The sequence below is a fragment of the Trichoderma virens genome, assembly GCF_000170995.1.
Source record: "Trichoderma virens Gv29-8 chromosome Unknown TRIVIscaffold_77, whole genome shotgun sequence".
Taxonomy (NCBI): domain Eukaryota; kingdom Fungi; phylum Ascomycota; class Sordariomycetes; order Hypocreales; family Hypocreaceae; genus Trichoderma; species Trichoderma virens.
Genome location: NW_014013672.1, coordinates 389,182 through 401,758, shown reverse-complemented (window position 1 = coordinate 401,758; position 12,577 = coordinate 389,182). Strand labels below are relative to the sequence as shown.

General features: G+C 39.7%; 4 protein-coding genes across 4 annotated transcripts; 1 reads left to right on the top strand and 3 right to left on the bottom strand.

Moving 5' to 3' along the window:
* Window positions 1-280: 280 nt before the first annotated feature.
* On the top strand, window positions 281-792 carry TRIVIDRAFT_153788 (uncharacterized protein; the record flags this gene model as incomplete). Its single annotated transcript, XM_014099643.1, has 2 exons — window positions 281-454; window positions 697-792. Coding segments are annotated over 2 exons (270 nt in total), but the record flags the coding sequence as incomplete, so codon positions are not given.
* A 4,215-nt stretch (window positions 793-5,007) lies between these two features.
* On the bottom strand, window positions 5,008-7,342 carry TRIVIDRAFT_59256 (uncharacterized protein; the record flags this gene model as incomplete). The annotated part of the gene is made up of 3 exons (XM_014099642.1): window positions 5,008-5,200; window positions 5,299-5,939; window positions 6,041-7,342. The coding sequence occupies 3 exons, from the start codon at window positions 7,340-7,342 to the stop codon at window positions 5,008-5,010; spliced, it is 2,136 nt and encodes a 711-aa protein (XP_013955117.1).
* A 955-nt stretch (window positions 7,343-8,297) lies between these two features.
* On the bottom strand, window positions 8,298-9,653 carry TRIVIDRAFT_50584 (uncharacterized protein; the record flags this gene model as incomplete). The annotated part of the gene is made up of 1 exon (XM_014099641.1): window positions 8,298-9,653. The coding sequence occupies one exon, from the start codon at window positions 9,651-9,653 to the stop codon at window positions 8,298-8,300; it is 1,356 nt and encodes a 451-aa protein (XP_013955116.1).
* Window positions 9,654-11,672: 2,019 nt separating this feature from the next.
* On the bottom strand, window positions 11,673-12,266 carry TRIVIDRAFT_153698 (uncharacterized protein; the record flags this gene model as incomplete). The annotated part of the gene is made up of 1 exon (XM_014099640.1): window positions 11,673-12,266. One exon carries the CDS (start codon window positions 12,264-12,266, stop codon window positions 11,673-11,675), a length of 594 nt encoding a protein of 197 aa, XP_013955115.1.
* Window positions 12,267-12,577: the final 311 nt, after the last annotated feature.

Below are 12,577 nucleotides of genomic sequence, written 5' to 3'. Positions count from 1 at the left end.
AACTAGCCCTGTATTCTTTTAATATTATATAAAGTCTTTATTAAGATAATACTTATAGTAATTTATTTTAGTGTATATTAATAATGTAATTATTTACTTTAAAGACTTAGATTAATATTTATTATACTTTAACGATGTTTTAAGTATTTTAGCGGACTTTAGGTATATAATAGCGTTTTTTAAATATTATTTTGTGTAACTGGGACTAAAAGCGCTGGGCTACTTTATGTTAAAGCTTAGTTTTAGTATATTAGCGGAGAAGACGGAAGTTATATGATAATTAGATATACCTAAGACGCTAAAAGACTTAAAGATAGGTCTTAGTTTTATAGGTTATTATAGGAACTTTATAGCTTTATATTTAGCGATTGCAGAACTACTGCAGAAGATTAAGGCCATTGGTTTTAAATATATATTAATTAAGAACCTAGAACGGGCAATATATGCAGCGAAGGTTATATTGCCACTAATAGGGCTAGAGGAGCTGGACGCACCTACGATAGGATGAATTCGGGGTGGTAGGCGTTAGAAGAAGGCGGAATAGGTTAGAATCGATCGGCAGAAGCTCCACTAATGGGGCCGGAGGAGCCGGACGCACCCACAACAGGACGAATTTGGGGTGGTAGGCGTTAGAAGAAGGCGGAACAGGTTAGAATTGATCGGCAGAAGCTCTGGGAGGATGCGTAATGTGCGTAGGAAATCCTGAAGGAGAAATTATATACTGTAGTGGAATTAGCCTTTCCTAACTACTTATTGCCGTTTAAATTATATGTAGACGGTAGTAAGGAATAAGGGTTTAGGGTGGGACTATATTAAATATAGAATGGTAAAATATAACTTATACTGTTCCTATTTTAGTGTTTAACGTTAGTAAAGTATAATTATAGCTTGATAGAACTGGAGACAGTAGCTTTTGTTTAGGTACTGCAGAAGTTATTTTATATCTTAGACTATTTTAAAATATATATTATTATAGATTATATAGCTATTTAGGATATATTCTAGAGTGTTAGATTTTAAAAATTAAAAGGGAAGTATTGCTTTATTAACTGGTGTTTATATTTAAAACGATAGAAGACTTAGATTACTATTGGCTACTGAGAAGGAAAAAAATATATTAACGTAGATACTTTGTTGCGTTTATCTACGATAGATGTAGACTGCAATTTGTTTATTGTTACCTATAGATAAATTAGGGAGCTAGTATAATAAGTAGAGGATGTAGAGGGATAGTTAACGTCTGTAGATAAATATTAGGATTTAGGTAAGGGGGGTAGAGATATACTGAGGCTAGCGGTGGATGAGATGTAATTGATAAACCTAATTGGACTTATGCCCCCAGCCTTAGGAGATGCGGAGGTAATTGAACTAATGACAGCCGTATTGGCGGAGATAATTAATTTATTGCTGTAATAGCTAAATACAGCCCTTAGACTAAAACCCGTAGATTAACAGTAGGAAGGGGAGGATTATAGACTGCTGTTGTTTTTAAGCGAAGACTTCCGGAGGTAATTAATAGCGGTATTACCTTAAGATAGGATATTCTAATGTATTTATAATATTTTGTAAAGTTAGATAGAGCAGGGAGGCTTTAACTCCTTACTTAATTTCTATATATATCCACTAACTGTACTTCTATATTATAATATAGATAATAGCCTCTATCTTTACCTTTTAGAAGAGATAGTAGATGAAATCTGTAGACTTATATATAACCAGTGAGTGTATTTTAGTTTATATAAGTTTTATAATACCCTCTGGGATATGGTCTTTTTTTATAATATAAGACAATGGATAACTAAATATATGTTAAATTGCCCAGAATGCCGTAAAGCTAAGCTATAAAGGGGCCTCCTGTATAGAGATATATAACCAGTACTAACACTATAGATATCACTTTTAACGTTATACTTAAACTTTATTATCAGTCTTCTGCTTACATTAAACAGCTACAACGCTATCCTACTTATAATTAATAAATTTATTAAATTTATTAAGTATTTTATCGGAGATATAATGTAGACGGCGGAGTAATAGGCGTTAGTATATATTAAATGAATATACTTAGATTAAGGATTCCTATATGTGTTTATATATAATATAGACTTAAAATTAATATTATATCTCTGGGAGTTATTATGTTAAATAGCTGGAATTTATATTTACACTAGTGCTGTATATTATTAATAAATTAATAGATAGAGTAAAAGAGTAATATAGACAGTGGTTTACAGTTTATAAGCTTTAATAGAAAGTAAATATAATTAGGGATATTAGCTGTTATTATTATTGTATATTATATATACCCTAAATGCATTAGTATATATTATAATAATATATTTAGCCTTTAAACTTTTATATAGAAGAAAGGTAGTATATTTTCTGTTAGTACTGACTGTTACTAAAGGTATTTATAACTATACTAAAAGTTATTAGTAAATATATAAAAATATATAGGATGTAGTATAATTAGCTATAGTATGGATGAAGATATACTATAACCGATAATATATTAACCTATTTGACATTATAGAAAGAGACTTAGTATATATTAAACTAGCTAAGCCTGGATAACCTAAATATTATTTATAGAATTAAACTAAGTTATTTTATTGCTGGGTAGGATTATTTAAAGTCCTAAAAAGAATAAACTTATTGAGATATTAACTGAGTTTATTAAAATATTTTAGATAGAAAGATAAGTTTAGTATTGAATATTTTAAGATGTATTTATGTTTAATTTAACCGGCGGAACTGCTGGGACTATTAAATATAAATAGAATATATAAATTTATTATTTAAGAGATTGTTGTAGAGAGAATAAATGGTAATAGGAAGGAATATAAAGTTAGATAGCTGGGATATTTAGATATTATATAGGAACTGGAGGTAACTTTATAACTGGATGTACTTTAGATATTATAGGACTTCTTTAGCTAACGATAAGTATAGTGGAGCTATAGTGGTATTAGCTTTATAAGGCTGGTATTAGTATAGTACTGCGGTGTACGCCAGCCGCTAACCTATAAGTAAATCTTAATACTAGCTGATTAATAACCGTTAGTTAGCAGACTTTACTTCTTAATTATATTATTTATTTTTCCCTACTTACGTTTTAGATTTTTATACTATAACCCTTTTTTATATTTTCTTTTCTTCCTTTTCTTTATTTTTCCTTTTTAAAACCTCTTTTATTATTAAACCTTAATAAACACTATAGTGTTAGAGTAGACGTTGCCTAAGGAGCCACCTTAATACCTTACTATTGCGGATATTATAATCTTAAAGAAGTAAAAAACGGAGATAAACCTTTCCTTAGATTTACTAGACTATAAAGATATTATAAACATCCTATAAATGTACTATAAGTAAATAATATAGCTTTTAGTAGATGACTACTAGACTTTTATAGATATTATTATTTAGGGAAAATTCTTTTAAATGGTTAGTTTAAAAGCTTTACTGGTATTTTATAGCTTTTATAAAGCGGTATAAAAGAAAGGTTTTAAGCTAAAATATATCCACTGGGTTATATATATTATTCTATATGTATTATTTGGAAATAAAATGCCTGCGGTGTTTTTAAATACTGTATAAGTAAAGTATAGTATAATAGTTATTAAAGACTATATATATAAGTATTATAAAATCTATATTTAAGAGATAATTGTAAAGGTTTTAAAGATAATTACCCTAACGTTGACTGCTTTGAAGTTAAATGCCTTAAAAACGATTGCCTTAAATATAATACTTTAGAAGAGCGCTATTATAAGTAAACTAGTGTAGACTTTAAAGGAAGTTACTGCTGTAAATAAGGAAGAATCTTTAGTTAAGTTTATTAAGGAGTCTGTTATATGTAAATAATAAAAGATAATAATATAATAGCTGAAGGTTATTAATTTAGTGCCTGTAACTTTAACAGTGGCCATACTTTCTTAAATATCTTTAATTTTTAACCTACTGAATATATTTTTTATATAATTGTTAAATATATCTGTTAAATAGGAGTCCTTTAGTCTTTTATACAGTTAAATATTATAAACTAATAAGATTAACTAAATAGTAAAAAAATAGGATTAATTTGCAGAAGACATTTATAAAAAGCGTAAAAATATATATATATACTAAATGCTCTGGGATAATTTTAAAAATTATGCAGTAAAGGACTAATAAAAGGCTATAGTAAACTGTCGCTAGGTAGCAGAGGACTGTCGCTGAGTAGCGGAGGACTGTCGCCAGGCAGCGGAGGACCGCTAGCTGGCTGCAGCAGATCAATAGAAATCAGCTTAGACGATCGAGGAAATTAAGACCTTTATAGAGACGATTGTAAGCTCCCACCAGAAGATTAACGCATACCTTAGCTTCTAAGAACCTTTTTTCTACTATTATACTTAGACGTTTATATTAGTTTTACGCAGAGGGACCTGCGCTATTTTTATCGGGGGGATGTAAGGTTATATAACCTCCGGTACCTAATATATAGGTATATATATTAGGTAGTTACCTCCACAGAGGTTAGATAGCAGTAAGTTATCTTTTATATATCTCTTGGTCCCTTACTACAGTGACCTGGATGTCCGACTTCTACACACCTCTCCCAACGTTAACATCTCATAGGCAGTAAGCAATATTTTTTTTTCTGTTTAATAAAAGGTGTGGCTGGTGATGTTGAATATATAGCACTCTCCAACTGACATAGAGATATATGTTACAGCGATCCCAATATTGGATATCTATGCCCGCTGATGCATGATAGGCCTCCAGGGCAGACACTTATAGAGCTATCATAAATTGAATCGTTAATCATTTAAAAGACATATTGAAAGAAAGAGAGTTTACACTGAGGCCCATAAGAACAAGAAATGTCACTGATAATATTTATTTCATTGATGCCACCCCTACATTGCAGGTAGGAATTGACGTGATTGACATATGGCTTGACATACAAGAAGAAAGAAAACAACTTACGCGGGGACCGACAGAAAGTGAATGCTGGGAAGAAGTGACCTAACATAGGTTTAATTCTTGTGAGAAAGGATAGACATCCAGGTTTCTCCCCAAAAACTGGGTCAAAATCGTCATTTCATCCTCGCTTGCCCCTTTTGCAAGCACGGCATGTCGATACTGACGGCCGTTTGCCGTATTCTCAGGATCGGCTTTAAATACTGCGTTAAACACATCGGCAGCATAAACAAGCGAGCTGGCACAAAACGAGGAGAGGATTTCCATTAGCAAGTTTGTTGGATTATCGAATGACATTGAACGAATAATGACAGAAAGAGGAGCGAAGCCACTCACAATAAATAGCTGTAATAACCAGCATTGTAATCGTTGACAAAGTGCCCGAAGTTGGCGTAACCATGTCCCCAAGCCCAATCACCATTCACGGCTTCACCTCCATCCAAAGGGAGAACGTTGCGCCGTAGCTGGTTCCACTTGATGGCTAGTTCCCACTTCTCGGCTTCAGTGTTGTTGTTGAGCTGATGAACCAACATGTCGAACATGCCGATGGACGCTTGACGTAGGTAAAACAACGCGTTGTTGCAGTGCTTGCTACGAGCTAGATTGGCAATCGCCGAATCGGACAACCTCTCTGTCGGTCTGGGCCTGCCATTTGCCGCTTCGCTCCATGCTTGCAAGTGCTCCGCGGATAGGTATGAATAATGTCTACCTAAGCGCTTCAGCTGTGATGGTGTCCAGCACCAGTTCTCCAATACCTGGCTAGGCATCTCTGCAAAATCAATAGGCGACGCAGTTCCGTGAAAGCATGCAAACTTGGTTTGGGCCACGAGCTCATGGATACCATGCCCTAATTCGTGGAACAGTAAGATAACGTCACGGTGCTGGAGGAGAGTTGGATTGGTGACACTTGGTTTCTCAAAGTCGAACAGCAGTGCAGTCGCGGGATATTGACGTGATCCGTCCGGTAGAATGCAGCCCTAAATATGGCTAATTAGCTCAACTGGCACATCTACCACCATCTTTGTTCTTTACCGTCACTTCTGGGCGGGATTGAACGTATTTTGCGCTTAATACTTACTGGCCGGATTGGCACATTGCATGCATTTGAGCGCTTGCCTTTCCTGTCGTAGAGGTCAAGGTAAAGATAGCCAACAAAGTCACCGCCTTCTTGCTTGTCATTCCATACACTGAAAACTCGCACGTCATCATGCCAAAGTATCTCGGCGCTGCTGTTTTGCCCAAAAGTGACACCGGAATCTTGGTTTGGCTTGATGATCTCAACAAAAACCAAGCCAAAAAGATGCTGGTTGATTTCCAGCATGGACTCTATAGTTGGCAGGAGTGGGAAATATTCTGCCAGCTGCTGCTGATCCAAGTCGTATTCTCTCTCCAGCATGAGTCGATTATAGAAAGCATGGTCCCAGATGTAATAATGCCCATCAAATGACTCTCCGCGAGACTCGACATCCCTCTTTTTAATAGCTTTCAACTTCTCAACCTCAGCTTCTGCAGTCTCGGAGAGCTTTGAGACCAATTCAGCTAGGAAATTGTTGACAACATCTGGCGTTTTGGCCATTCTATCCTCAAGTCTCAATGCAGCATGGCTGGAGTAACCAAGTTGGCGAGCACTTTCGGCACGGAGCAGAATAAGCTCTTTGAACACATGTTCATTTCCGCGACATTGGTTCTCACTAGCCATGTAGCAAAGCTTTCGTGTATCGGTATTTGTGGCAAACATCATAACCTGAAGTATCGTTCCAGAATCGCATAGGAACAAGTGCTCGTCCCCAGTGGTGTCGGTCTTAAATCTGGATAAAACTTCGTCTGGCACCCCTTGCAAGGCCTGGCGGCTAAGCCAGACTTCTAGACGTGAGTCTGCCAAGTTCTTTGCAAAATCGGCCTCTAGAGCGGCTATGCGGGTTTGTATTGCTTGGAAGCGCTGGCGGGAAGTCTCTTCTGAGAGCAAGAGTCCATTGCGGAGATGGCTCTTGTGCTTCCTTTCTAAATATCGCCGCGATTCACAATCCAGCAGCTCACCCTTGCACCGCACGGCGTTTATCAGGTTGAATAGATCAATGCGGAATGAGGTTTCAAGTTCGAAGTCCTCAAACATGGTGGCCGCGACGTTGGCAGCGTCTTGCAGAGCTGCATCTGGCGAGAAGTTTCTGTAGCTGGTGACGAGCCACCTTTCTGCCGAAACGGCATTTTCAGCCTGTGCCAGTGGCAGAAGGACATTGGAAAAGGTCGCATCTTCTGTCAGCACTGTGTCTATAATCTGCGTCTGCGCCTGGCGAAGCCTTTGTATCAGCTGCTGAGCGCGCTCGGTGATAGATGATGGTGTTGCTTCGAAGAGCGGAGGTGGCTCTGGAGGATGAGACATGGCTATGGGAGCGATTTATTTGGGTAACAAGTTGTTACAGTTCATTGACAATTTTGTTTAAAAGGCTCATACCACTTCGACTGAAGGAACTTGGGTTCACATGCTCATAAGTACTATTACCCATGCCTATATATATCTAACAAAATACTTGAGCAGGATCAGGAATCACATTCCCTTTCAAGTTGGTCAATAGGGTGTTGGGCCAAAAGTTCCGTGAAGGTGGAGTGCAAAAGAGGAGAGAAGGCTCAGCAACCCCCAAAACTTGAAACCCCCGCCAACTTGTTAGATGAGGCTGCGACGACAGGGCTATTGTTATTCTTGCGGCTCAGAACCGCTATCTGTGCCGCTTTTAGATTCGAACTCGAACCTGCTTCACACCCTATAATATAGCTATACATGTATTGCCCTGGCAAGGCTGAGCACCAACAAAATTTGCATGCATAGTGGCAACACCATTAGGCTGTGTCTTGCGGCACCAGCAGCCTCTTTTTCCTTTTTCTTTCTTTTTTTGTCGAATGCAACAACGACATCAGGATCAATAACTGTATGGAGCAGCAGGAATAGCAACCAGCCTTAAGGCCGCATGAGATGCCCAACCAACTGCAAAGCGTCACATGCAGAATCTTGAAGAACACACGTCCAACAGGATGGGGGCCGAAATCCACAATTGTTCAAGGGCGCCAGCTTTTCTGTGACAAGTAGCCCAACAACTTGTCCTTCCGCACAGAAAACCTGGAATACGTATGCATTCTGTACAACAGGAGATAGCTAGATGTAATTTCATGCCCTAATACGTTATCTCCAATACGGATGAGCTCCTAGTTCCTGGTTAGCTTCTAATACAGCCAGCCAAATTAAAAACTTAAGTAATAAGATAAGGTAGATAATTGCTCGGCAAATGCTATGCAGGGATATGTATACGTAGCTATGTAAAATGAGGAGTAAGTTTAATGAACTATTGGGAGTTTTGAGCTATGGATTGCCTTCTTTTCTCCCGAAGCGCAGCCTTTACACTGGCAACCTCTTCAGGAGGAAGAATACTTTCCATGGCAAAATGATAAAAATGTGGCATATACCACTCTCCATTCGCCATCCATTCGGTCGTCGCTCCCCATGTCAATCCCAGGAGATACATCCTCCATTGATCCCAAAAGGCAAGGCCCAGTGGACGAAAAGAGTCAAATTTAACCCCTTCGAGGGCCGAAATCCTCCTTGCCCTACCAACTGTAAGTTCTTTGAAGGCTCTCACGCCAGGACTTGGATGGAAAAAGGAGCTTTCAGATTGACCCCATTTACCAATGGAGCTGATCATTGGTTGGCCATCTTTAGGCACAGGAGAGCCTCTATTCAAAATATGGATCTCGTTATCACGGCGAAATCCATACACAGCTGGTGCATCTTCGTATGGCTTTGGAGAAGTTATGGTTCGCCTGGCACAAACAGCAGCCGAAGGCGCCCGGGGCAGTTGATAATGCTCATTCTTTATCGTATCCCCAAGAGTTCTTACATACAGCATCGCAGTGTTCACCTCTTCTAACCGAGTGATAGTGCAGCGTTTCACAAAGCCAGCTGCGTCCATGCTGCTGAGTGTCGTAACGTCTTCTTCTGACCAGCCTGTTGTTCCAGCTCTGTCTCCGACTAGGCATTGAACTTCACCTATCAACTGTATAATCCACATGGCACGTAAAGCTCTCATTTCTTCGATCCAGGTGGGCTCTCCTGCATCAACCACTTTGACCGGGGTGCCAACAAAAAGGCGATCTTCGGGTTTAATTGACTCATATTCAGCTGGCAGGTCATAAGCGTGCATCGGCCTGAAGCCAGGATCTCTTATTCGTACTAAGCACGATTCTAAGCATGCCTGTGCAAGAGCAGAGAGATGGTACGCAGTTGCAACGACGGATCGGAGCGTGGCCACTGGCACAATGGAGGCCGCGAGTAACTCAGGGCTGATAGAAGTCTGGGATCCTTGAAGAATCTCGGGAGAAAATTGACTTTGCATGAATCTCAGTTGGAAATCTCGGAGGTCTCGAAACGGAAGAATTCCAGAGCGCACGAGGATGACTCCCCTCATGAGTTCTGGGAGAAGCGAGGGTAGTATGGAATACGGCCCAGAAAGGATGCTCTCGGTAATGATCAGAGCATATTCATCGAATAAGTGCCACGTTTGAGGCGATGCCCTCATGAGGTTCCAGAGCGTGTCAAGGCCGGGAAGTTTGGTGACGATTTGCAGCAGTAACTCGGGCGCCAGCAGCTCGAATGATGCTGAGCAATTAGGCGTGTTAAGCGTTTCTCTAGCTGAATCGTCCATTTCTCCCATATAATTAGATTCCGGTGCAATAACAAAAGAAACATAAGAAGAGGCAGGATATTCCGAAAGCGCCGATGGGAAGACGAAGATATGAGGGGGGTTGACGTCAGGCTAACTTCGTGCATTCTGTAAATTCCACTACTGGAATATGAGGGGTTCTATCAATACCACCTATATGAGGTACCTACATGTACTTGGCACCTCTTGTATCTTGCATTTTCTAGAGGCAAACTTCGAAGTTAGCAGAATAGAGTCGCTGTGGTGCTGGAAATGCAGCCACTCAATTCAACTCATTTTGTGCGTTGGGAGTATGATGACTGTCACTTGGCGACGCACTATGTACATGCGCGCTTATGAAGACACCCTATTAACTTGATAGAGCAGAGCCGCCTATGCAATTTGCCCCTGCATCTGATACTTCGCTTTCATCAATGCCATCCGCCGTCGGCATTGATTTCCCCATCCATAATTGGATCCAATGGGCTGCAACCCATCGGATTAAGCCTTGGATGTAGTTTATGATATATTTCTTGTGAATATAAACAGTTTATAACATTATTAGCAGGATAAGTAATTCTTGCTATTTCGAACGATTGGCATCCGCCCACTTGAAATCGTTGTTGCCAAAATTAACCTTGATTTGGCATGATAAATCTTGATGTGAAACAACAGGGTACAGCTTACGGTATATAATGTCGCTGCTTTGAGAATCTGGTGAATAATTAGAAGCTGTGTCACGTCCGCCACCGAACAGGCTGATCTTAGAGCATTAATCTCGGCAAACTCACAAACAGAGACTCCATCAAGAGTGAAGAAGTATTCTCCCGAATCATAATTGATACCGCATTCAACTGTGTTCCCGGGACAATATTTGTATTCAATGCGGTCATCAGCGTTGTAAACCTCATGGTAAATACCGCCGTTGTCTCCATGATAGCCTACCGACCATGTTTCCCACCCTACATGTCCCTGTGATAGATTACAAAATTCGCCACAGAAGCCGATTCCAAGTGAAAATGGATTAAAGCTATTGGTATTTTTATCAGATTCTTCGAAAGAATCATCATATTTCTGATTCTGGATTGTAACCTCGAAGTACGCTTGGCCCAGCTCTCTTGGGGGAAAGGGAAAGTTTGATCGCAAAGCGATTGGTTTCCGTCCATCTAAAAATTGGCACATAAGCGATGCTTTAGCTTTGAAATGAGTTACGATGGTATATACATACACGGAAATAGAATTTCAAGTGTATCGGATCCAATGACCATTCGTGTTGAATAATCTGTATCCGGAAGCTGCCACGATGTTGGTAAAATCAGGGGTATTAGAGATCTTAGTCCGTTGTTTAATAACATCCTCATCCCATTTATCTAGTTGTATTCTTGGATGATATTGATACAGAAAATGATCAATAGTCCAGTCATCCTCGTCTTTTTCTTCTCTGGCGATATTTTCTCGAGTTGATTGAAGTGCTTGCCAGGCAGTTAAAAAGTCCAACTCTATTACAGAGCGTAGCTCTTTGAACCCTACATCATAAACACGCGCCTGATCCATATTTTTTATGCACGCGAGTAGAAAAACTTCGGATGTGCTGCCGGGAGACATAATAGGTAGATCGAATATAGATCTCTTATTCTGATCGGATCTTTGGAAGGGATTGAAGCCAAATTCCATCATGTTTTTGACAAACAGTTGCATGACATATTCTGGTTGAACGTTGTTCACGAAGGTCTCTAGTTCATGGAGACTTCCTTGAGAGATTCCTTGTGGCAGCCCACAGTGATGTTTTACCAGCACTCTAACACAATCCACTTCGAATTTTGAAATGGCTAGCCAGTAGGTGTTAGATATGTCATTATCATCCCAGATTGGGTTATCTCCGAAGAAATCCCCGTGATCAAGGAGTACAGACAAATTATCTGCTCTCCTACTCTCCACGGCGATTTCAAGACATGACTTCATAAATACCGTCTTTGTTTTCGCTTGCAAATTTGCTCCTTTATCAATGAGCATCTTCAGAGTCTAGGGAGAGCTTACTGAGGCGGCTCTATGAATAGGAGTCATTCCATGATAATCATAAATACTCGGATCAACACGAATAAGTCCTTGATGTTGTATGAAAATGTCATCCAGACCTGCAGCCCAAGACAGGTGAAATGGGGTTTGCTCCTTATTGTCAAGAATGTTGGGGTCAGCCCCATTCGCAAGTAAGAATTGAGCGATTTCCTTTTCCCCCCATTCAATTGATAGATGCAACGGTGTCCATTGATCTAGTTTCTGAACATTTATATTTGCATGTTTGCTAATGAGGAGTTTGGTCATCTCTATGTTGTCTGCAGCATCATGAAGAGGAAACCATCCGGAGTCTGTCGGAAGTTCTGGATCGGCACCACGATTAAGGAGTTCTGCGACGATACCAACACTGCCAGTATAACAAGATGCTTTAAAAAGTGGGGTTTGATTGCCATTTCCTTTTCTGTTAATGTCTGACCCAACATCAAGGAGGAACGATACTGCTTCCAAGTGGCTGCCCGCTACTGCGAGATGTAACGGCGTATTACTATCCTTGTCTGCCTTGTCCACCTCTGTGTTTTCTGCTTTCAGCAGTGCTTTCATGTTGGCCACGAACCCCCTTACGAGGAAATCCAAAGGGCCGAGGAAATCGCCCGCAGTAAGCGCGGGATGAAAGGAATATTCGAGCGGTTGACTCAAGGCGATTCCGTCCATCAGACGATGAACACTTACGTTCGGCCCTATCTTACTTTTGGGCGGAAAGCTGATGATTTTCATAACTCGGAGAGTGGTAAAAGAGATACTCTAAGGAAGATTGTCCATGACTTTCTACTACGAGATGTGGAAGGATTTTCTGGTTAGGTGACTCAGTCTATGTACTCCGTCCTTATGATGAGCTAAAAGATGTATGTAAA